This window comes from Lonchura striata, chromosome 3 (assembly GCF_046129695.1).
Source record: "Lonchura striata isolate bLonStr1 chromosome 3, bLonStr1.mat, whole genome shotgun sequence".
Classification (NCBI taxonomy): domain Eukaryota; kingdom Metazoa; phylum Chordata; class Aves; order Passeriformes; family Estrildidae; genus Lonchura; species Lonchura striata.
In genome coordinates, this window is record NC_134605.1 from 54,362,416 (window position 1) to 54,387,954 (window position 25,539).

Sequence of the window (25,539 nt, forward strand, 5' to 3'; positions counted from 1 at the left end):
GGGGCATTGACAGATTCTCTGGGCAACCTGTTCCAGTGCCTCACTATTCTTACAGTGAAGAACTTCTCCCCAATATCTAATTTAAACATCCTTTCACTTTAAAGCTATTCCCCCTTGACCTATTGCTCATGTCCTTTCAAACAGTTCCTCTCCAGCCTTCCTGTAAGTGACCTGTAAGTGCTAGAAGGATGCCTGCCACAAGGTCTCCCCAGAGCCATCACTTCTTCAGGCTGAAAAACCTCAGTTCTCTCAAGCTGTCTTCTAGAAGAGGTGCTCCAGCTCTCTCATCACCTTTGTGGTGTTTCCCTGGACCTGCTCCAACTTAGCTTCTGCTTGTGTCGGGGACCCCAGAGCTGGATGCAGAACTTCAGGTTGGGTCTCACCAGAGAGGGGCAGAATCCCCTCACCCTGCTGGCCACACTGGTTTTGATGCAGAAGGTTGGCTCTCTGGGCTGCAGGTGCACATTGCTGGGTCTTGCTGAGCTTCTCCTCCACCAACACCCCCGAGTCCTCCTCCTCAGGGCTGCTCTCAATCCATTCTCTGCCCAGTCTGCATCTGCATCCTGCACCTGACCCAGGTGCTGGACCTTGCACTTGGCCTCACTGAGCTTCATGAGGCTCACACAGCCCCTCCTCTGAAGCCTGCCCAGGTCTCTTTGGATGCCACCCCTTCCCTCTGTGTGACAACTGCACTGCATGGCTTTGTGTCACGGCAAAGCCACTGGGGTGCATTCAATCCCACTGTCTATGTCACCCACAAAGACATTAAACGGTGTTTATCACTTTCATACTGTAGTCTTGTCTCCCTCAAATATATTTAAAAAAGGACCATGCCATATAATATACAAATAGTGGTGATTCACAGGTTAAATATGTAGAATAACTCAATCCCAAGAAAAATATTTTTCCAAATTATTTTTTAAAACAAGATCTACAGTAAAACTATTGTTTTACTGTACTATCTTCTGGAAACTGGTTCAACTGGTAGGCTTCTCTTTCATGAAGTATGAAAGAAAGCATCACTCCTTTTCAGATTCTTGTAGCACAATGTCCCTTGTTTTTCTTCTTGCATCATTTCAGCCACACGCATTGACTAAACATGCACACCAAGACAAGTATTCCTCTTACTGTTCCATCTGGGTATCCCATTTTCCTCTTGCTCCTCTTTTTTGCCTGGAGTGCTGGCTGTAATGCTGTAATTCTGATGGATCCTGGAATTCAAGCCAGCTAGCTGATCAATACAGGTGTGAAAGACCTCCAGGTTTGCAGAGAGTAGAGTTTAACACTGAATGGATTATATCATTGATTCATATAATTATCACTATCAAAATTTGGGGTATTTTTAATCAGAGGAAGAGGCTGACTGGTTAACAAAAATTAAGAAGCCCAGCAATAACACTCTTAAAACAGAGCATCAGAGGGATTTCTTTCTGGAAATTCTAACTTCATCTGTATCCAAGTTCCTCAGTGAAAGAAGACAACTGTAACAAAAACAACAATGTAGCTGATGCTTAACAGAGTGAAAATAAACTTGTTTCTTCAGAAAGTACATGGAATGTCTTAAAAGCACAAGTCAAAATACTGGTCTATACAAGCAAAGTCAAAATACTGATCCATGTGAAAAAAAAAAATCATATATTGCTAAAGGCAGCATTTGCTACTCATTATTAGCATAGCATACCCTTCTCTTCTATGTGTATAAAAATTGCTGTAGGGGTTTAAAAATAATAGAATCTATTAACTTGTACAAAATCTGCTTGTCCATCATGGGTTAAGGGATTCCTGGCCTATCAGCAATCTTTCTCAGAACTCTTAATATTAAAAAAATTTTGCTGCTTACACCGCAAGGGAGAAAGAGCTGACAAAAGCCTTTGGCCAGTGAGATCAAAATTGGGGATGGGGGGAGAAAGGGGAGCTTAGCTTATTTACATTTTTGCTTTGTTAGTAAACTGGAATTGTTAGAGCAGGAGGGAAAGGGAAAAAAAAAAGAGAAAAGTGAAATTAACAGCCACTAAATCTTCTGCAACAACAGTGCATTTTGATATATGCTGTGTCAGCTTCCACTAATGGTTTAGGGTTGAATAAGGCACAGTTCAAGGCCCAAAGCAGTGCGGGGCATCAGTATCTCATTCTTTGGAAGAATATGTACCTTAATTATAAAGATGGCTACAAAATAAAGAGATCAGGATTTCTGGCAAAACAGAATAATGATCTACTTAATAGGAAATCTTAATGTCATTTTGAATCAGTGGAAATCATAGAAGAGTAGGATTTCAGCCCTGTAATCAACATACATCTGAAAAGAAGTCTTCTGATTTTGAAAGAAAACTACCTTTCTGAACAAAATCCATCCAAGTTGCGTTTTCTGCTCTTGGGAGTTAATCTCCCTGGTCTGTTCTGGTAATGTGAATGGAAACAAAGGCTGTATATGCATGTGCCACTTACCACACAAAATATCCATCCAGTATTTCAGAAAGCACAGGAAGGAAATGCCCACTGAGCTAGGGACGTGCCAATGTCAGTGCTGCCTGTGCCAGGCTGCTCCTGTGAAATTTGTGGTGTGCAGCAGAAAGCAATGCAGGGTGGCAGGATTACAGAGGGGTGCGGAGACAGCTTAAACAGGCAGTGGAAGAGAATCAGCCATTTGGGAGGCTTAATGGGGGCTGTTTGTTTGTCTGCCCTTTTGATGTTAAATTAGTTTTCAATTTTGTTGCAAGGAAGGAGCCATTGGGAAAAGGATGCTTCTCTTCCAGTAAACCCTGGGAAAGCAACACCTTTATTTTAATGGTCTTCCCACCAAGAACCCCCTGCAACATTTTGGCTTTCCCTAGCCATAGCTATCAGCAACACAACAGCTGCTCATTTTACAATGACTTGCTGGAGAGAGAATGATTGAAAGAGCCAATCTATGTCACATTGAGAAACTGTAGCACAACATCGCAGGAGGTAATAGGAGAGGAATGAGGTCAGAACAAACAAGGGTAGGGTGAGAACAGAGAAGAAAATAGCAGAGAACAAAATTACTAAAGGCAATGTGCTGTACTACACAATTTATGTTTAAAAATGTCTACAACCTGACTGCTGCAACAGCCACAGAAACGCAAACAAGCTCTGTGTTACTTTTTCTTAGCGTCTCATGAATGCAGCTGATGATAAAAGCTACCTAAGTCCTTGTAATGAAGAACAATGGTGTGAACACACTTAGGTGAAAGCACAGTCTAATTCATGCGGCTTGAAAGCCCCAGCACCCAGCAGCATCCCTCTGTCACAAGGCTTTAAATAGCAGCCTTGCTCCTGCTTTTTGTAGCTCGAGAAACAGCAGAAGCAGCAGTGATGCTACTGCAGCTGCCTGGCTGCCCTACGGAGAGTACTGCCTTAGCTCACGCCTGGGAGTTCACCTTTAGCAAGAGCTGCAGAGACCAGAAGCTTGTCTATGACAGGGAAACAGTGCAGGGTGATTTTGATTTAGCACCATTCATAGAAATCGTTCCTGAGAAAGAATTGCTTTTGTGTTACTGCAGCAGACCAGAAAACCACCGTGCAAAATGGTGGCACAGTTTTTATGTAGAGACAATGCTTTCCACTAGGTAAGTTATCAAATGAGCTTTTGGGGCTCATCTGAAACGATGAAGTGACTCTGACCCTGACCTCTGAGTCCATATCCCTTCTATTTTTACCCCTTGGGGATCAGGTGGTTTCATAAAAGTTATTACTCTCCCCCTACACACATATGCTCGTCCTTACATATCATGGCTACAGTAAACCTATTTTCAGCATCACAACATTTTTTCCCTATTCAGCAATCAGGCTGCTAAAATGCCAATCCATTTATTCACCTGAATCTGACTGTGGCAAAATGTTACCTTTCCAGCCAGGTGGACTATCTGGCTTCACTCAACAACAGAGATGGATTTCTTACACCAAATACTGGGAAACACCTTGGAAATACAAAGCTACCACACTGCATACAATGCAAATACTCTGTCCCCACTATTCCTGCTCCACCTGAGCATGTGTTGCCAGTCAGAGTGGCTGGAGAGGGAAGAAATAACTGCAAGGCATGCACACAGCATCAGGACTCAACATGCTCAGGTCACATTTAGTACTAAACATTCCTGTGTGCACTGAGCTTACTTCCCTCTGCTTATCTAGTTTAACCTCTGTAGACAAACAGGCAGGAACATTTTACACAGATACCTTTGTATCAAATACCAAAACACATTCTACTCTCTCAATTTTAACCAGCATTTGGTTTACAGCAACACTCAAATCACCTAACAAAAAGGCACTTCTGCTTTTGTTTCTTTTAACTGAGGTCCATGTTTATTATTTTGTGGTTTTGTCAGCAACTGATTTTATCCCTAGGGTAATGTCAGCACTCTCCTACTCTTAGGAATTCCCCTAGTATTCAAAATGTCAGAAGATAATACAAAAACTTGAGCATCAGAAAGAGAATAAACACACCTGCAATACTAAATACAATTTGCTGTCTGACCCTCTGGAGTAAGTAACATGCCAGATGGGTGGGGATAAGGTAAGAACTGAAATTAATATATGCCATTTTTTTCTTCTGAGTATCTTAACAGATTTCCACAAATTTCTGAATATACATGACGGTGTGTCATACTCTGAACTGAACAAGAGAGTGAGTGGCAAGGCTGCCACTGGTATTCCAATTACTACTGGTGGAGCTGAATCCCTAGTAACTTGTTCATCTTTGCAAATATTCAGAAATATCTTATACAGTATTCTGTATTCATGTCCAAAATTACATTGCCACAGTACTGCCTCATCCTGCAGGTCTGTAACCACCATTCAAGCTCAAGAGCCAAACCCAACAAAAATACAGTTAGAACAAAAAAGGTCTGTAAATAATTGAGAGAAGCATGTGAAAAATGACACACAAACCAAATACAAAAACTACAATTAAGTATTCATATTGGTTGATGATAAAGACATTTATCAAACACCTATGTGGAGTCAAGTTCAGAACTTTGAGCATTCTGAAGGCTTGGCAGCTGACGTTCAGATTGAATTTACTCTAAATATGCATTTTTTTCAGAAAAGCCCTGAAAATACAGGATTCTCAGAAAATAAATTAGTTCAGAATATGGGAGTATTTATTTATGTATTTAATAAACCTACCAATTTATTAAATTTTATTTGTTAGAACAAACTTACCTGGAATACTCGCTGGAGAAATGGGACCAGATCTTGACTGGTTGCTTCCAACAGGTGAGCCTACAGGGGAAGGTGATGGGCCCCCAGGGATGCCAGAGAGATGTGGAGAAGCATGAGGGGAAAACGGAGACTGTGCGGGGTTGCTCTGCTCCCCTTGGCTGCTCGTAGAGCCTGACGCACTAACAGCCGAGCTGAGGGTAGCTTCAGTTCCAGTCGGCAAGTCGTCAATGGATCCAGATAAATCCTGAGGAAAAAGGAAAAATGAACATAAGTGCTTGCATGAATACTCAGGCCACAGGACTCAAGAGCTGGCATGGCAATAGATCCATTTGTTTACTTACTGCAGCAGATAACTGAGAGGTTGTCTTTAACATTTAACACGTAGTTAAATGATGGCAGAAAACAAGGATGGTATGCACAATTCTCTGCTTAATATCTAATTCTTTTGAGAAAAAGAGCAAGCAAGGGCAACAAATGAATTGGAACCAAATTCATTCAGCATTGAATTTAACCTTTTCCATCTGGATTAAGCTTTCAAAATTAATCCCACTAATTCTGCCTGAGCATACCAAAACTAATGAAAATGATACATCAGTTTCACTTTCACACAGTATTTAATTTTGGGGTTTGCTACCATTACAATCACAGCTTATACATTCCACTCTAAAGGAGTACAATGAGAGAAGAAGAGTGTAAAATATGCAGCCCTCTAACACTCCCTTGCAGCTCCTTTGCCTTGCAACAAGGAGATGAGAAGAGGCCCTGCCCTCAGCAGCAGCACTGGATCTGCTGGCCACCAAGGAACAAGGACTGCTGCTTCTTCACTCCCACCAAATACCAATGTACAGCTCAGAGTTTCTCTTCAATTTCATCTGACTACACTGCTAAACTAAACAGGTACTCCATTTCAGCTCATAACTGCTGCATTTTCAATGAGAAATTTCTTCTGTAGGTCACAGCACATTTGAATTCTAACTATGAACTGCTGGACATATTCCCTCAAGCTGTAACACGGGAGTTATACTGGTCTTTGAATCTGTGGGAGTAATTAGGCGTTTTAAATAATTTTAAGATCAGAAATGAAAAACCAAGAATGCTGTGACAAAGCAAGCACACGCTCCCAAAATGTCAGAAAAAATGCTGGCAGATATTTTCAGGTCATGAGAAGCATGTTACTATGTTACTATTTCTATTAGCAAATTAAAGCTCAAAAAAGTGGCACGGATCTACCTTACATATAGATCAGGTCATCAAATGACCCCGAGACTTGAAATAACTGGGATGACAGGGTGCATTACTTTGACTGGTCCTGACATCATTTTTTGGCTCATGCAAGTGGCTGCAGCACAGACAGCAGGACCCCTTGTCTGAACAGCACAAAAAGAACTGGGTTCTGCCTGAGCAAGGAGCTCAGGAAGTGAAGCCTTAGTGCTGCCTAATTTTCATAATGAAAAATGAAGATTTTTAGACGTCACAGACTTGAACTCACATGGTGTACTTAGACCCTGCCTTCCAAGGCACAGAAGAGGAAGAATAACAGTTTAAGCACTGCTAACATTTACTAGAAGCCACGTAGAATGCTACAAGTTATTCCTCCTTTCTGCAGGGCATCTTGCTTATTTCCAAGGAGTTCCCACAAATACTTCAAGAACAACTCTCACCACAGTTAAATTCTGCTTTTTCTGACAAGCATGAAATTGTACCCAAATGCCATTAGGCACATGAAAAGTAAAAATTAAGGCTAAAACTTCAGTCTACATGTAGATACTGCATTCACTCAAGAGTAGGCTTCCAAATCCGTACAAATGGAAATTTAATTATGAAGTGGGCAATAAACTATTTTCATTGGGGCTTTTTGGAACTATCAACTGTAGAAAATGTAAACAAGAAATAACAGTGTTTGGTACTGCATAGATCAACACTAGATATTTTTCACAGTAGAATGTATTTGGCAAACAGGTAAGCAATTATTGCTTTTCCATACATAATATGGTATTCTTCTAAATGGAATCAAATCACTGCTGTCGTCACGTGTAACAAATGCAGCAGGAAGTGCTGATAAAACAAATGCTGTTGAAAAGCATAGAATAAACCTCTGAAAACTGAATGTTGCAGAATAGAGCCTATTCTAAAGGAATATAAATTCTGTCTAAAAAACAGATAAGCACACAACTGACAGAAGGTATAGAAAGCACACGGGTTTACGTTTAGAATAATAAAGATTTTTAAAGGGTGTGTGGAGTAAAGCTTTCATTTGTGTTGGCAAACCAAAGTACTTGAAAAAAACAAATTTGCCAGGATAATGGAAAAGCCATGAAGAAATTAACACTGTCTTTGATGAAATTATCTGCTGTTCACAGATTAAGGCAAAACTTGAGGATGGCACTGAAATTCACTTTTCTCATCAGGTCACAGTGATTTCTCCAGCCTTCCACAAGAGCAGAACAACTGGTGAGTCTCAGGCATCTTCTCGAGTGCCTGCTTTCCAGGAATTTCTTCAACCACCTGATGAAACTCCTTCACCAAGGTGGAAAAAGAAGAGAAAAGCTTGCATGGCACCAGCCTATTTAAATTGTCAAGCCATGCCACCACCCTCAAGCATCATAGGCTGAGGGAGCAGCCTGGCAGGCACAGCACACCCGCAGGGCCTTGCATTCCCCAGGTGGGATTTTCTCCTAGGAATGGGGAACTTCAAAACAACATGTTGCTCAGGATGCAATAATAGTGTTCACTCATCAGACACACAAAGAAAACCAAGAAAGAGGTTGGTCTCAGGATGGCACAAAGGATTGTTACCTATCTATAAGTCTGGGCTGTGCAACACGGTTTCCTACATTGTCTTCAAGTGGGCTAAAGTAAGAAATATTAGCTGTTCTGTACAGGATGGTTTGGGTTTTTGAATTTGTTTGGGGGGGATGTGAGTTGTGTGTTTTGATTTTGTTATTTTTCTTTTTTTTAACATACACTTCGAGGCCTTACCTAGTTTTCTAATGTGGAAAGCCTGAGCTGACAAGCAACTGGGAAACTTGCAGCAAACAGAGGCTTTAGAAATACCTCTCAACTAAAAGAGCTAATTGGGAAATTAAAGAGAAGGAGAAGAAAGACTTTATGTGAAGCACTTTATATGGACAGAAAGAGCAGAAGTTGACTTTCTTTTATCTCATTTTAACAGAACAGTAGTGAAGTTGTGCAAATTCCACATGACAAACATTTATATGTAAAACAGTATACACATACACATACGCATAATATATGTCAATTACATGGATACACTTGCATTTACTTAGCATATCTACTACGTAAAGCTATTAGGAAGCCTGCTAATAGGAGAAATTCACAGAGGTTTAAGCATACAGCCTAGTTAACAAAGAAGCTCTGTAACTAATACTCCTCTAGAGGACAATTTAGGCAGCAGGGCACCAAGTCTATTCTTCTTTTATAAGTAGTATCAGATCTATGATGCCTGTAAAGAACAGAAAGACCTTACTTACTGCATCTCATTCAAACCAAGGCACCTTCAAGCTACAGTGCTTCCATTTATCTTGTTCGAAAGTTGGCAGCTTAGGTAATTGCTGGGATTCTTTTAAGGGCCTGAAGTCCCCTTACCCTAAGGCATGACTTAAATTTTGCCTCTTTTCAGGGTTTTTTTCAGGAAAGCACTCATTTCTTCCAGTAAAACCTAGCAAGTTTAGAATTACCAGTAGTCTTGTGTTCCTTACAGATCTGTTTCTTGTAGAGCAATCTTATTATTTCTATCTGTGGTATTGTTATGACTATATTTTCAAATCTCACAATAAAATCTTAGAAAAAATGAAGGACAAATTATTTCCTCCCTCCCATCACAAATCTGTATTACAATTCTGTATTCTCTATGTTAGTTTTATACCTGTATTATTGCAGACATCCTTACTAGTTTTCAAAGTTAATTTCTACAAAACACCATGATTACAAACTGAAATGTCCCCATGCAGGATTTATCTCTTTAAGTAGTGTTTTATCTTCAACTATTTTCAGTTCTAGCCTCAACTTCCACCTATGCACGACCTTTTTTCTTGTCCATCTGGCAAGAACAAGAGCTGAAATGAACAGGATCACATTGTGCTTGGGATTATAACGTTGTGCCTTCCTGGTGGCATGATCTTATCAGAGTGACAGGAGAGACACTTGAAACAGCAGACCATTTTACTACTGCAACGTGGGCAGCAAGGGGTAGAAGGAAGCAAAGTGTTTATCCAGAGCCAGAAAACCCAAAGCTACAAAGAGACCACACGAAGAAAACCCCTACAAATATCCATATATAATATAACAACATTTACTTGCTCAAGGAGCACACCTAGATTCTATAAACAGCAAAAGGGAGACTACAGTAGCTCAGCAATACCACCACAATTTTACACAGCAAGTGTGACAGGACTACAGCATTCACTGTGGAGCAAAAATTTGTGCAGGTGCAAGCTTTGCATAGCAATGTCTCAGCAGACACCAACCAAGATTTTAAGGAAATTCCTTGCTAAATACTTACAGCTGAAAAAGGATGAGTACCTTCTCTGAAATCAGCAGCAGGAGAAAATGTGGGGCACCTTGCTAGTGGAGTTCTGACACCACTAAATCACAGCCTAAGTTCTGTAAGAAGTTACTGCAGCTGGGGCTCTCTTGTGGGGATTATGCAGAGCACATACAACCTATGGTTTATTTAAATTTTCCAACTCTTGCCTACCAGTTCCTTTATGCTCAGGGAGTAGAAGAAAAGCAGAGATATTAAAATAGAAGACATAGGTATTAAAATTAAAGATACACAAAACCCTTCTGTCTCCAAGTAGTTGAACCCCCCAGCCTACCCTACCATTCATTGTGCTAGGATGAATCCCAGCACTGCACGCAGGGAACTGCATCAACTGACTGGCTGCAGGATCAAAGCCTGCTCATTCCATTCAGGCCTTCCTGCACTGTTTCCTTAGGATGGTGCTGCTCAAAAGACAGGATCCTGCATGAAATATCCATCTCTTTAACATGAATCACCACTTTAGAAGCAAAATTATATATACAAGCAAACATATTTCACATGTAAGTATGTAAATATATATTCAAACAGACATACACTCTGCTATTGTTTTGGAGCCATGGGGGATTATGAACAATATGCTCTGTAATTGAGATTAACTTTGAACAAATGATTTGGCTGACAAACACACATATGCGCACAAAAGGAAAACCCACAATAGCTCTGTTTAAATTTCAAGATATTTGTAAGACCTCTTTTCATCACAAAGCAGCCGATAATAGCATGTTTCAAGAAGTCTTCCAAAGGCCCTGCTGGTCACATTGTGGAGGCAGTGAGCGAGCTAACAGCCTCCCAGCACCTACGCAACCGGAAAAACGCATGGGCGCAGCAACGAGTGGGACCACATGGAAAATTCTTTTATTTTCAAATGCTGCTACTCCCAACATGGATATCTTCTTTCCACGCCAGCTGCATAATGACCCTCATCTAAGCACAAAAAAAGTACCTAATGCACATCCTTAAAAAATTGTTTAACAGGAGACAGCAGGGCTGCCATTACATTTCTGCCAAAATCCCTTTTACATGCCTTACAGAAATTAATTCTGTGGGAAAACAAGGTTAATTCTCTGAATCTTGTTAAATCAAGGTCTGGAGCAGGAAAAGCAGAGAAGATCACTTCTCATACAAACACCTCCCTGAGGAAAACTCTTGATTTCTATTGACAGGGCTTGTTTCACTTGTGAGACAAACACAAATTTTGACAACAGCTAGGCAAAGGTACTTCTTATGATACTCGTGTTATCTATAAATCTTATTTAATTCCACTTACTATATGTTTCAGCATTTTTAACCAGATTTTTAACTTTAACCTCCATGTTATAAACTATAAATGTTTATTATTATCCATTTTAAAGGAAGGGAATTCTAAGTATATGATAAAAAAACACTAGCTCTTGAGCTAAACTTAGTGACAAAGCACCACTTGCTGGGGAAACATATTCTTTTCATTCGGTGGACCTCACATGCTTCCCAAAATAACTTGGGTTACTGAATTGTGTTGCAAGAACACTGATCAGTATCAAGTACTTTCTCTGAGAAGTTTTACAGGCAAGTCCCTGAAGATGCAAAAATATTTTTCCCAAAAGCCTTATATTCACTTAAGCAACCAAGAAGATGTGCAATCAAACAGTGCAGTGACACTGCCCTGCCTGATGTCCTTTCAATCTATGAGATCCTGGAATTAGATCAGTCTTCAAGAAGTTATCTACAAAAAGCTGACTTGGAAAACCAGATTCAAATCACAGCTTACAACCAATTACTAAGCAAAAGACTGTTCATTCAAAGAAAGAGTAATTTTTTACTGCGAAGGATCTTTGTTGTAAGACAACCTCACCTAAAATAAAAGTTTTTGACCTAGGGATACAGGAATCCAAGAACAGAATATGACTTGCCCGTATCTGTCACACGTGGGATGAGAAGAAGTTGCTAGGATGAATACAATCACATTTCTATATCTGAAATGATCCACACTGGGATTTTGTATTTGCTTGTCCAGACAAGGGCTTTACACCAAAATCAACTTATGACATCTAGGAATTCAAAACTGATGAGACAGCAGATGAAGGCCCCACCAGCCACGCTTCTCCCTGCCTGTGCCAAGTGCCACTCACTGCGGGAAGTTACCAGGAAGGGGCTCCTGAGTCCTACAGCTCTATCAAGTAACCTAACAGCAAAAATTCACTGGTTTATAAACACTGACTCCTGTGTATGAAATGATAAATACTAATGACCCATGTGCCATCACAGCAAATTGACAAAGTCTAGCAAGGACTGTAAAGCATAGGACACACAGCCTGTCTGACAAGGATACTTTATAATAAATAAAGAGTAAATCTCCAGAACAGAAAAACAGTAACAGCGCATCTCTCAAAATACAATCTTTCCTGTTTATCTCTGAAGCAGAATGCTTAGCACGTAGAATTTCTGGAAATAAAATTTAAAAACAAAAAGCCCCAAACCCTTAGGAGTCATTTGTTTCTTCAGTACTGTAGCAAAGAAAAATTCCCAGCTAACAACTCTTGTAGCTACAGCATCAGTCATTTATCATCAATAAACCATCAACCTTTAAAACAACCAAATCAATGAAAACCACAAAAATGGCCCCTATGAAGAAGAAAGAAAAGTTGTGTTTTTGTAACAGTAATCTAATATAATTCTATACTACTTCCCATGCCTAGTACCAAATTTAGCCACTCCCAAACATGAAATTCCTTCTGTTAAACCTAAAGGGTTTTTTGTATAAAGAACAGTGATGTGAGACATAACATCTTCCCTTATTGCCTCCACAGGGATAAGACAGACTAAACTGGCAGGATAAAACAGAGAGGAAGCTGAATTAAGCAAACCATGTACTGATCCAAAATCTTACAAGCTCTCTGGAATTTGCTCTTTTGGGGATCACTATCCTTCTCCCTCTATACAGAAAGCCTAGTGATGCCATCCTGATGTTTAACCTGAATGGACACTGTGCAACCACCCTGCTCATCAGCCCAGACTGCTCTCCTGGCTGTGCTTCTGGCCATGCTGAATTCAGCATCAAGCCACAGGGAAAACACCATGTAGCTAGCTGCTAGTCCTCCTCCCATTACCTACTTACTCTACTTCACAGCTGCTGTAGAAAGAAATCAGACTAAGTAAAGAAGGAGTACCAAATCATAGGAAAAACAAACATAGATTTGAGCAAAGGCATATGAGAAAGAACTAGACATTATTAATAGAACATACGGGGTGGTAGATCTGAAAGAGACCAAACATTTCAGCAAGAGCAGCAGCAATATGCATTAAAAAGTACTGCTTAATTCCATTTACTCTGGCCATCATGCTTCGGAAACTTGCAGCACATGCAGTCAGACGTAGACCATCTGTCTTTGAGACTATATATTCAAAAACCTGATATTGTGAAGGTGTGGCTCAAGCAGAAAGGAACAAACAAAAAACTTCGGAATACCATAACATGTAATGTGGTAAAATTCACACCATGCCTCACCTGGACACACCCACGAGACTGCAGTGCAGAAATTCTCAATAGGTCTGTGCAGGGCACCTCACATAGGAGAAGCACTTTGAACATGACCACACAACCTCATGTGGCTGCATGTACCTTACTGTTTACTACTACACACATACCCTGAGTCACAACACACCTGTTTTGCAACTGTTAATTAACATCTTTCTACATCTTTCTGATGTGCTTCTCAGACTATCCCATTCCACATGGCATCCAGAAGGCATTAACAGTGCTTGCAACTTTAGACCTACAATACTATCTAATTTGGAGGCTGCAGCTGAGAGAATGAAGCTTTGGTCCAACAAGCAACTGCCCACTGATCACTGAAAGCCACAGTAAATTAGGCAAGTTGGTAACAAGTGAGCTGTTCTGACAGCCCAAGGACACCTATGCATGGAGCACAACAAAAGGCTTAAACAACGGATTGAACCAATACACCTGTATGCCCAAAGTTTAAAAACTCTTGATCTACAGCGCTTGGCTTTTTTCTTTTTTTTCATATTAATACCCTTTGTAGAGTTATGGCTTGATAAAAAAGTCTGTCCCAGCAGGTTACCGTGGGAATAAGCATCTACAAAACATAGTTTTTCATTAGCTTAGGGCTTGTGCGTGCATCATACTGCGTCTCTTTCTTCTCTCTCCCACAACACCCTGTAACCAAATACCACAATTCAATGAGATGGTAAATAAGCCCCAGACACATCTTAAACTTCAAAAACACAGGTGGCTCTGTTAACTTTCCATCTCTTCCTCTTGAATCAGAAGCAGAAAGGAGGAGAAAACTGTATACATCAAGAAGACTGATAAATGTTATAAAGACTACCTTTTTAAGGAACTGACTAAAGTGACTTCCCTCAGAGAACAATATTAATTAATTAATTAAGTCTTATTTAAAATACTGGATATGTAACATTATACTGGGGTAACAGGCAGAAATTAGTGTTACAAGGTTTACCTCAGTAAATTTAGCTTAATTTGCCACTTCAGATTCATTGTCTCATCCTCATGCAAGAACCTCTCATCCTTGTTCCTTTTTCTCTTCATTTTCACTGAACCCAATGCAACTCAGTGGAGTGTCGTTTGACCATCAGTAGAGCACAAACTCATGGGGCTGTGATCACTCTGCTTCTGCTTTGCTCCTGACCCCCAGCCACACACTCAAACTGCTTATTTCTTTCTGAGGTCTGTGGGCCACAGCAGCAAAACCAAACAATTACTCTTCAAGAGCTGTCTACTCAACCCCTCCCACATTTACATTCTCTGGTAACCTGAGAAAAGGTTGGAAAATTAAATACAAGACAGTAGAAGAGCAGTAAATAAACTTTCAGATTGTTTCTCACACATGCCTGCTAGAACAAGGTTCTCACAACACCCCAAGTTCTGGAATTTACATTTCTTTGCAGTAATTCACTGCTTGCTGGGAATGCTGAATAATTAAGTGGCCAGGGAATGTGGTATTTTGAGATGATACAGCTTTAACAAACTTATGTAGAACTCCAGTCTCAGAAACCTCTCTATAAATTTCAAAAGGCTTCTAAAATTCTAGAGAAGTGTCTTGACTTCAGTTTTCTTTTTGAAATAATGCCTTAACTAGCCAAGTAGGAAGCATAACTTGTAGCACTTCAACTGGACATGAAGAAAGAATTCTTAAAGACAATACCTTTCCCCATCTACTGCTCAGCACCATTTTGGCATGGGAAAAGGTTTCTCAAGGTTGATAATGCCATGGTTGTCTTGATAGCTGAGTGAACTAAACTAACCATTATCCAACATGTCCATAATTTCAGGTGCACTCCTGAAATCCAGTAAATGAAGAGACAAATGGACACACCACTACAGAAGTGTTAAACACTGTGTACTACACAATCTACCAAAAAAAACCCAACAGATAAACTACTGCTGTTCTTTAATTAATATATCATACAAAGGAAAAACATCCATGGGGAATTTTGAGGGTTTTGTGTGCCGGAGCATGCTTCAGTTTTGCAGCTTTTTCTTATGAAAGAGAGGATGTTGGTATTGCACTGAACTACCTATTTCTTGCTATGCTAATAAAAGTAGTCTGAAAAAATTCCAAGAAAGCACAGATAGGATGTGCAATGTACAGCAATTGTAGTTCTCAAAAATTTGACTGCCACAATGGATGATCACTTGGTGGGGCCTTACTGGGCTGGGCAGGGTGTCTCCACCTGCCTTTCTGCATGATGATGTTTTACCCAAACCTTCACCTGAGATGCCAATTGTCCTTCTCCAACACCTGCCAGACTATGTCCCTGCTGCAGCTTTTTTCAGCAAGCACCACTGTAGTGCCACAGCCCACAGTGCACTTAGGAGCCACTTGTATTAAATACCTCTAAGTACAATAAAAGGTAACTCCTTTCCCCATTGATCTGTATTTTTGCTGGACTGTTTTTTTTTAGTATCATAAATGGTGTGAAAAAACATGTCAGGTAAAATGACAGTGGTGGAAAAAGAGAGAACTGCAGCTGGAAGCATCTTAGCAATAGGGTTTCCCAGGATCTTGTAAGGCAGTGATCCTTTGCTCTGCTGTCTGGCCACTCCTTTTCCCCCATGGGAAGTCGAAAGAACTGCAGCTCTAGTCAATGTCTGCTTCCTGGTCCTTGCAAGAGGAAGCAGAAGCTTCAGCCCTGCCAGACCTTCAGGTGCAGCCTTAACCATTGCTGACTCTCCATCCTCCAAGCCTGTCTGAGCTTTGCAACACAGCTTAGGGAGCTGGGCCAAGAAGGTTTTTGGGGAGTGCATCTGATAGGAGGATCGAAAAGAGCCATCTGTATCAAGGCACAGTTTGTAAGTGCTACAGCTTGAGAAGAAAACTGTTCTTAACCTTATGAAAATTTTGCTGCATGGCTTTTAACATAATTGCTGCTTGCAGCAGTTTTGCCTGAGCTCTTGTCCCAGTTCCCTGTTCACAGTCTTCTATGCTGGAGCCTACAAATGGGGCCACTGTTTATACACTACTGTCTCTCTTTAAAAAGACCACTATGGATACAACTTCTAAGAAGATTCACCTGATGGAACTATCAAGCCACAGCTCATTTCAATCTTCAAGTTATTAATTAGATAGACCACCAAAAAAGAGAAAAAAAAAGTAAATCAGTAAGTTAGCTCTTTGCAAAGTCTCAAAATACTTCTGAAGAATGCTTGTCAGAACAAACAAACGTACTAAAGGAAGAAACATCCTCATGAATTAAGTAAAAAAATAAATAAAGGGAAAACATATGAAAATTTCAACAACCGTGCCAATCTGTTGCGAGCTGTACCCGTGCCAGTGGGCGGCCTTGGGGCACCGTAGGATTCCTCAGTGCAGTGCCAAGCTCCAGCAATATTGTTATGGTTAGAGAGGAATTTCTCACAAGAGCTAACAAAGGCAGAAGGTCATAAATAAACACAGCAGGATCGCCTTGTCAGTTCTCATTATTAGCGCTGCAGGCACTTGCTTTTCTATGGGCTGCTCATAGGTTCATTTAAGTGTAAGAGCTCCTCCTCAGAATTTCATGTTCATAAATAAAGACAACATTTCATTAGAAAGAAAGGCATACCTAAGTTATTTTTTATTACCTTTTTTTTTTTTTTTTTTTTTTTTCCATCCACACAGGGGCACATGTGCTTGAGCCAGCTGTGCTGTCTGCAGCCGCTCCATCCGCTCACATCCTGCACTGGCAAAACCTTACACTTGGCTAACCCAAAGCTGCAACATCCTTCTATGCTGGCCTCTGTGAGGCCATGCAGGCCTCCCTCAGACCCCAGCCATAATGAATGAGGAGAGACTTACTACTGTAATAATGGTCACCAGAATTACATCTGGGCAGGAAATGAGGCTGAGCTCCTAAACTGATCCTGACATGCATTATACAACTAGGGAAGCACAGCTGTGTGATCATTATTGCAATTATAAAGTGACATTTAGTGTTAATTTTATTTTCTTACTGAATTCTGAACCACTAACTCTGGGAGTATAAATGTGAAAAAAACAAAGGAAATTAAAGTTTTTAAGAGTGCAAATGCTGATTCTTCATCACCTGTCAGAGGTTAACAAACAGCCGAGTGTAAATCTTGTATCTCCCATATACACACCCACCTCTACCTATATTTATGCCTATACAGATGAATAAAAATCTCTGTGTAAAACTAGACACATTTGAAATAAATTAACATTATCATGTAGTGCATGCTGATTTCAAGTTCCAGATATGGTGCTTTTCAGAATATTAGGGGAAATCAAGATATCAGTAAGGCTATCTCTTCAGAGTTTTTATTAGAAAATAAAAATAATTACCTTGGAATAAAAATAATTACCTTGGAATAAAATAATAAAAATAATTACCTTGGAATAAAAAAAAGTAAAGATGTTAATAAAGCTCAAAAGTCCACAACCTTGGAAGCACTGCCAGTATATAAAAAGTAAATAAAATAACAGATCATATATTATATAGGGGATGCCTAGCAATGGGAAAAAACATCTCTTGGTCACCATTCCTTCCAGCACAAAATAGGTGATAGAGAATGTAATTGCTCACCTGCCAAAGTACTGCTCCCTCCTGTGAACTGTACTGAACACCAATACACCAGTACATTGGTGGGTACTGGATAATGGTTGTGTCTATCTTTCTAGTTGCCTAAAATCTGACCAATGTTATTGTTACTATAAACTCAGATCCTCACCTTTTAAAGCAAACCATATGACTGACAAGCAAAAACCCTGGTGCCTTGCATGCTTTCTGTGAGAAGCTTGGTAAAACAATTTTCATTCCAGTTTGCTTCCTATCCCATACCCTGCTATCAGAAGTCGGGTTGCTAGTCCTGATGCACTACAGTAGAAAAGCCATGTTCAAAGAGCTGTTTCCCTGAGCTGTGCAGCCCTTCATTACACACCATTCATCACTATCAACACCAGGAACTGCTGGAACAGCCCTTGTGAATGAAAAATCTCCCTGTTTAACTTCTAGAGGCTGCCAGCCACTCGCTTTGGCCTCTGTGCTGAGGCAGGGTTTGTACCTCGGGCAGGGGGCTGCTGGCCATGCTGTGTGTGCCCTCTGCCCAGAGCCCATCCTGACAGGAGGGCAGCAGCCCCTCTCTCCTTCTGCCAGCAGGAACGCAGGAGTCGCTCTCCGAACGGCCGGCCCTAAACTGGCCTCTGCCAGGCAGAGTACCGGAGGGGCCAGGGAAGTGCTTCCTTTCTGCACACCAGCAAGGGTGTGCTTCTTGGCTCTACACTCCTGCAGAGGAAAGAGCTGCTGGAAATGGAAGGAGCTGGAGCAAAGGACAACAGTTTCCAGCTGGTCAGTTCCTCAGTCTCTCCTGACCAGCAGGCAAGGTGCTGCCAGGGCACAGGGCAAGCTGCAGCCCCTTCTGCAAGCACAGACATGGAGAAGCTGCTCTATCTCTAGCCTCTTCCCTTTGCTCACTTTTTTCTTATTAATATTTTTAAAACACTTACGTAGCAGACACGTTGCAATTAATTTATCTTCCCTGGTCAAAACACATTTACTTCTGTAGAAACATGCCTCTGCCACCCATTTCAAAAGAAGAGCTGGGTTTCAGCCCACTCACTCAAACACAGATTTATATTAATTCTTGCGCCTCATTAATTATTTCAGAAAAGAAGAATTCCTCACACAAGTTAAAAAGTCACCTAAACTGTGTGTGCTATGAATGGCAGTGGGCAGAGACAGGAAGAAAGATGTTTTTCAGTGGTCTCTGCGGCACTTTTAAGTCACAGTGAGAAGAACTTCAGGTTTCACATGCTCTTTTTCTTCTTTTTAAGTAGCATCTATTTTGTTCTTCAGCAGTTTTGGTCATATTTCAGTATTATCATATCCATGGCTTTTTTGGGACTTTTGGTATCTTAAACTTATTTTACACATTTACACACTGATTTTTCTAAACAAAACATTATAGAAATATTTAAAGGACATGAAATTTCTAAATTAAATAATTAAATACTTTTTCATACCCAGCAGTATATTTCACTGCCACAGACATACTACTGTTGAGTTTTTCATCTAGGAGTCCAAAATATTTATTTTATACAGTCTGAAAAAGGAAATTTTATATTTGTTAAGAGTATAAAAAATTATGCAAAGAACAGTTGAGAAAGAGGAAATAGAGCAGGAGCTATGTTCTTCAAAAGAATTATTGGAGGTATTTTCTTGTTACGAGATATCATTTGTTATTTCTCAATCAAAGAAAACTGCAACAAAACACAAAGAAGGTTGAACCATCTACTCTAAAAATTATGAATGCCAAAAGATCACAAATAGCACATTAATGTCAGAGTGTTGGCTCTCATTGACTCCTCAGGATTTTAATTTTGCTTTTTAAGGGGAGAAAGGAGAGAAACAGAATCATTAGACTAAGTCCATCCTGCATTGCCCTAATTTTTTAAGCTAAAACCCCCAAACTGTGTCCATGATCTGTATCAGTTTGTACCTGACCACTTCAGCTGTCCCTGACACTTGACCTGCTTCCGAAAAGCAAGAAGTCCAATTTAAGTCGACGGTCCTACAGGGAGGTAATGGTTTGACCCTTGGTCCCTCCACTGCAACCATTCCAATTCTCTAATGATTTCCCTGCAGGGTTCATTTACCAGTTCTGGGTCAAAGACCAGCACATCACGAAGGCAAGGGGCAGCAGAAGCACTGCATGATGGATTTGAAAATAAGTGCATCGTAAAGGAAACCTCCATCAATTAGGGATGGCCTTTGAATTCAAAACAAAAGGAAGCAAAGTGCAAATCATAATGTCTATTCTGCTCACTTTAGCAGCACACAATTTAGCAGACACACATGGAAAAAGATGCATTTTAGCCTAGGTGCAAAACCAGCAATCATCCTAGGGCAAACAGTCCCCCCATTCATCCTCAGAAGAGATGGCCTTTTGCTCATTCTGAGCAACAGTGAAGTTGAAGTGATTCACTATTCAATTCCTCACCGTCTTTTGGTACAACTTAGTACTTTGATATGTGCACCATGACTTTAATTAGAAACATTAAGACCTGCTCTAACCATGAAACAAAATATTACCAAGGTCCATTTGCACTTTCTGGAATCTGTGGTTTAATTTACTTTTACAGGGAACTGCGAAACTACCAGTTACGAGAACATCTTTTCCATCCACTCATTGCCATGTATGTATTAAAACAGCTGCAAATTTCCTTTTTCTCCCAGTGCTCTTCAATACTGAAATGCACTATGTGTTTTTTTGGAAAGAAAGGTATGAGGAAGTATATTTAGAAGTACAGAAGGAGATGCAGTAACTGCATAAAAATATGAACAATGAAGGAAATGAAAGGTATCTCTTGCTTGTTCCTAGTGAAAAATTGAGGGGAAAAACGAAATCCTGCCAGCAAATGTGTGAATTTAAAAAAATTATGAGAATGCTAAAAATAACTTTTAAGGAGTTCTCTGCTTTCCTGAGTGAACTGACCAGGCAGAAACATGTTAACAATTCTGCTGATGCTAGAAGCCATGGTCACGACTAGTGGTCACTGAACTCTCATCTAGTAAATTCTGCTTAGTTATAACAATTAGGGAGCTATATCCTCACATGCAACTCTTTTAATGCTACAGTTACAAGACCACCAAAATTAAAACATTAAAGAAATCCTAAGAGATGTGGTGTTTTGTTGTGGGGTTTTTTGTTTTGTTTTGTAATTTTTTTTTAATACTTTTAGTACATCTAGGCTTCGCTTTCCTATTTATTTTTGAAGGACAGGAGAAACTGCTTATCTGATATTCAGAATATGTTCATTATCAAGAAGCCTTGGCTTCTTGCCAAGGCTTTTCAAATTTAATAGTGATTGAGACCTCGTAAAAATACTTAAATTTTCCAAGAGCTGAAGAAGCCTGGAAAGAAAGGACTTCATAGTGTTTCAGCACAGCAACTGAAAACTACAAGTTGTCTTTTAAACTTTTGCTTGTCTGTGTGCATGAGTATCACATACTCACTCCAATATTCTGCCCAATATTACTATGTGTGTATTATTTTCTGGTACAAGAAGCATAGAAACCCATATTCTTGCTAAAGCAGAGAGAAAGAAAAGTGTGCTTTCCTCACCAATACTTGTCTGATAAAAGAACATGACTGCTAAGACTGAGAACACCCAAATTTAGATCGGTAGCAGAGATGTAAAATAATAAAGAAAACATAGCAACAAACTTTTTACATCCCCTTCTCTTCATAAGTGCCAAACTTAGAAGCTGCATAAAATCCTCTGTATTGAGCCCATCAAGTTTGCTGACCTTGAATCTCCTGCATAACCTCCCAAAGCCTTTTGTATCCTCACTTCTATTTTGGCAAAAGTGAGGGATGGGCAACATCCGCTGGTATCTGAGTGAGCAGGGTTTGTCTATGCAACCAGGCTGGCTGAGAATGAGTTCTTGCTGCCAACCCCACCATATGTGACAGGAAAACTTTTGTTAATAAAAACCATATTGATGTACTTGTTAACGACTTGAACAGCCCAGTAATTGAATTTAAACCAGTTAACTATTCACCAGGGCTTCATCAGCCCACCTCCTTCATCTCCTCTAGCCCTGTGTTATTTCAAAGCAACTGGAAGAATTTTACACCACCACCACCCTTCCCACCACAACCCTTTCACCATTATGTGCGCTCAGGAAGCTTTGCGTTTGAGCAGCTCATTTGAAGAGCTCTTAACTGCATTTTTGAAAGAACAAAGCAGTTTTATAACTCTCTCTATACAAACAGAAGGCACTTATCTGAGGGGCTCTCTTATTTTCAGTCCATCAATAAGTGACACCGATATGTTACAACTGACTACCACCATGGAGACAAAGTGTGTCCATCCCTGACCTCAAAGGGATCAATCACATCAATGTTTCTATGAGGTTTGTGTTTTTTTATTAAAGGGATCAAGGAAAGAAACAAACCTTCCCAAAGTACATAAAATGTTTTAATGCATAAGTTTTTCAATTTCCTCATCAGCAATATTATTTGAAAGCTGAATTACTAAAAGGTTGCAATTACAGAAAGATGGTTTTCAATAATTTTTTTTGAAGTAGTAATTCTTTAATTTCTTTTCCCTCATTTTTCATCAATTAAGTTTAATTTTTCCTGTGAGCCAACACAAGGGAGCTGACAATAAAAGCCTGATGCAGCAAACCTTTCCAGAGGCCCTTAAGCCAAATGATTTCGGTTTATAATCAGGATATGCTTGTATTCACAACTACCCTCACTATGGCTCCACCTCTGCTCAAAAGTGTGGTTTTGCAAGATTTCTGGCAACATTTTGCTTTTGTAGTTGTATGCAAAGAATGGTTTACTACAAACACTACTAGAAATAAAGAACTTATTTGTTTATTTTTGCTTTAACTAAATTATTCTGTGCAGCTCATTTATCTCACACAGAACACAATTTACTATTGCTACTTATTGAAACAAAATCTGCATGTGATGAACTCCTTATTGGTGAGCACCTACAAAAAATGATGAGATTTCTCCCAGAGATGTCCCTCTCCCTCCCTAAATTCAGACAGGAATAGAAAAGCCAATAGTTGTCTTTAACTGTACACCAGGTCTCAGACCATAGAGTAACCATACACATTGCAACAGATTTGCACAACATTTGGGCAGCATCTCAATGGATTGATAGCTTGTCTGCAGAGATGTGAACTTATCAAAGGTCTGCTTAGTGTAGATATCCAGACAAGCAGTTGGCAGCAAGGTTTCTTCTGCACTAATTACATTCTTTTCCAAAAGTTCACCCTGCCTGGGTGTCCAGGTAATTGCAATTAAGGCAAGAATCTGGTAATTAGAAATTCAAGTGCCCTGCCAAGAACAATACACTTCCTCTTAACGTGCTGCCCAAAGAACTAATTCACTTGGAAACGACAGAAGCTGATGTGAAGTGGCAGAGTAGATGTTGATTAAGAAACAACCACAGAAGTACATTCCCTTCCCCCTAAATCATTTAGACTCTTAGAAAGTGTTTCATTGCCTTTGAAACATTTAAAATAAATTTAAAAAAAATCACAATTCCATGCTTTCAAACAGCATCATTTTCTGCTCCCATGTCTGCTTAGAATTGCTAGAATGTCTTTCTTGAAGCTGAAAATACAATGCTGGTCACACTCCCCTTCAATCTCCCACCAAAATCTAACTTTGTATCATGACTCAGCAATTACTGCTCACAGGCATTACTGAGTAACAAATCACTTAGTAATTGCTGAAATAAGTTTAACACAGAGGAACAAATACATTTTTAAAGAAGTATAAACCAAAGCCACTCACAGTTTAGTGCTCTCACAGGACAGAAAGATACTGCATTGTCCTCTAAATTCCAAGATTTTGATGGTATTGTTAGTTGGAAACGAATGGTTATTTTTTACTCTCCCTACACATTTTTTTCTAACTCACAGCTGTTCTTGTCAATTTGGAATAACATCTCTATCCCAAATCATGGGCTCAGCTTCTTCTGGTTAATACTTTCAAGAAGCACAAAAGCCTTTTTCTACTGGGGATAAGAAAACTCCTCCTTTATGTATATTGTGTATGTGTGTGTGTGTGCTTATTTACACAGTTACGTGAACACAGACGTTTCTGTCCAAATAAAAGCTCTGGAATCACGTGCCTGGCTTCAGACATAGCTGTGACTATTCATTTTTATATAGCTGAGCAATTTGAAATTCAAAGATGGGAGGTTCTGGGATAATGTTATTAAAACTATTTTAAAAAAATGGAGTGGGGGAGAAATTCCCTGCTCTTTCTGAATAAAAATGTATACCAGGTCCACATTCATGCTAGATGAGACAGGAAAGTGCTCTCTCCAGTCCTGAACTCTGTGGTTCCCAAATAGCTTCTTTTGGATGACATCACTACCTCTTCTAGTGTGCTACTCAGGCACTATCAAAGAAACTTCTGTTGCCTCGTCTCGTGTTTCACCCACTGGAGACTTCAATAAAATCCCATCACTGGGATTGATCTGGGGATCAAAAACCACCACAAGCATCACTCACAGCATCCAGAGTGCACTTCACAAATGGAGCCTAGAGTAGCACGCAAAATGTGCATAGAGCCCTGATGGAAAACTATGAAAAGGAAAGAATGCTTTGAAATTTTCAAGTTTTGTTGTTGGTTTGCTTTCATAAAGCATTGTAAGAGCAGTACTGCTCCCCTCCCGCCCCCAATGTTTTTAAGCCTAAAAAATTACTCCGTTCTCTCCTGACCTCTGTTTTCTATTGCCTTAGTGGGTTTCCAAGATTTCCTAGATCATAGCCAGACATAACTACTAAAGAAACAAGCTGAGATCATCAAAACCTCATGACTGAAATGCTGAAAACAAAATAAAATGTACAGTTTTCACCACCCACCCCAGAAGTACATCAAGTGCACAGCAAGAAAAGCCTACAGTAAGAAATTACCTCTCACACGCTGCAGCAAAGCCTCAGGAGCTAATAATACAAGAAATAAAACTGCTGTTTTGATTGATAGATCTGTTAAAGTTTCTTATCGCTTATTTCCAACGATGTCAGTCAAATATGTTTCATCTTTTATCAGTAACAAAATAAAGTTATTTTTGCCTGAGAATCTAAATTATAGATACTTATACATAGAGAAATATCACTAAGCTAAGTGACAACTGGGGACTAATATTTTGCAATTGACCTAACAATGTATTGAAGAAAAAATAACAAAGATTAACTCCTACCAACACTCTATTCCTTCCTATAATTCATTTCAGTTAATCATAAGCAAGTTGTTTAGTTCAGGTATATTGGGTTATAACTGAAGTAATCTTCCCCTTTACAACATGATTCAATGCAGAAATTACCTGTATGAATTCTTTGTTCATGTAACAGATAAATTTTACATACGTTACACAATTATTTACATATATTTACATGTTTATGCAAACACACATTTGTATACACACAATACATATAATGTAATCTTTGATTGGTAAAGCTGGTACTGAAAAATGGCTCACTTTCAGCAAGGCTTTGCTGCTATATTGCAAGTGATTTTTATCTTCCTGGGCAAGTTAAGATCTACTGTTCAAGGAGTATGAAAATCCTCTACCATGCACACTGATTTCGTAGTTACAACATTCTGAAAGTCATTGGATACTTTGTACATGGCATAAAAGTGAAACTAGTGCTTTGTGGGAATTCAGACTAGAAAAGTCTGAAAAAGTTAAGAGCCTTATTGTCCTTGTATCTACCCACATCTTCACAGAAGCAGAAGAACAGCTGATTCTGTCCATGCAATTGGATAAGATCATTTATCAAGGTGCTGACTTTGTCTGCAC

At 39.7% G+C, this 25,539-nt stretch overlaps 1 protein-coding gene across 8 annotated transcripts in view; it reads right to left on the bottom strand.

The window, feature by feature from the left end:
• Positions 1-25,539, bottom strand: part of ARID1B (AT-rich interaction domain 1B) — a 325,490-nt gene that overhangs the window by 93,653 nt on the left and 206,298 nt on the right. For all 8 annotated transcript variants that reach the window (XM_077782156.1, XM_077782157.1, XM_077782158.1 and 5 more), the window contains one exon: positions 5,182-5,425. In XM_077782156.1, the coding sequence (XP_077638282.1) occupies positions 5,182-5,425 (244 nt within the window). The remainder of the gene's footprint in view (positions 1-5,181; positions 5,426-25,539) is intronic.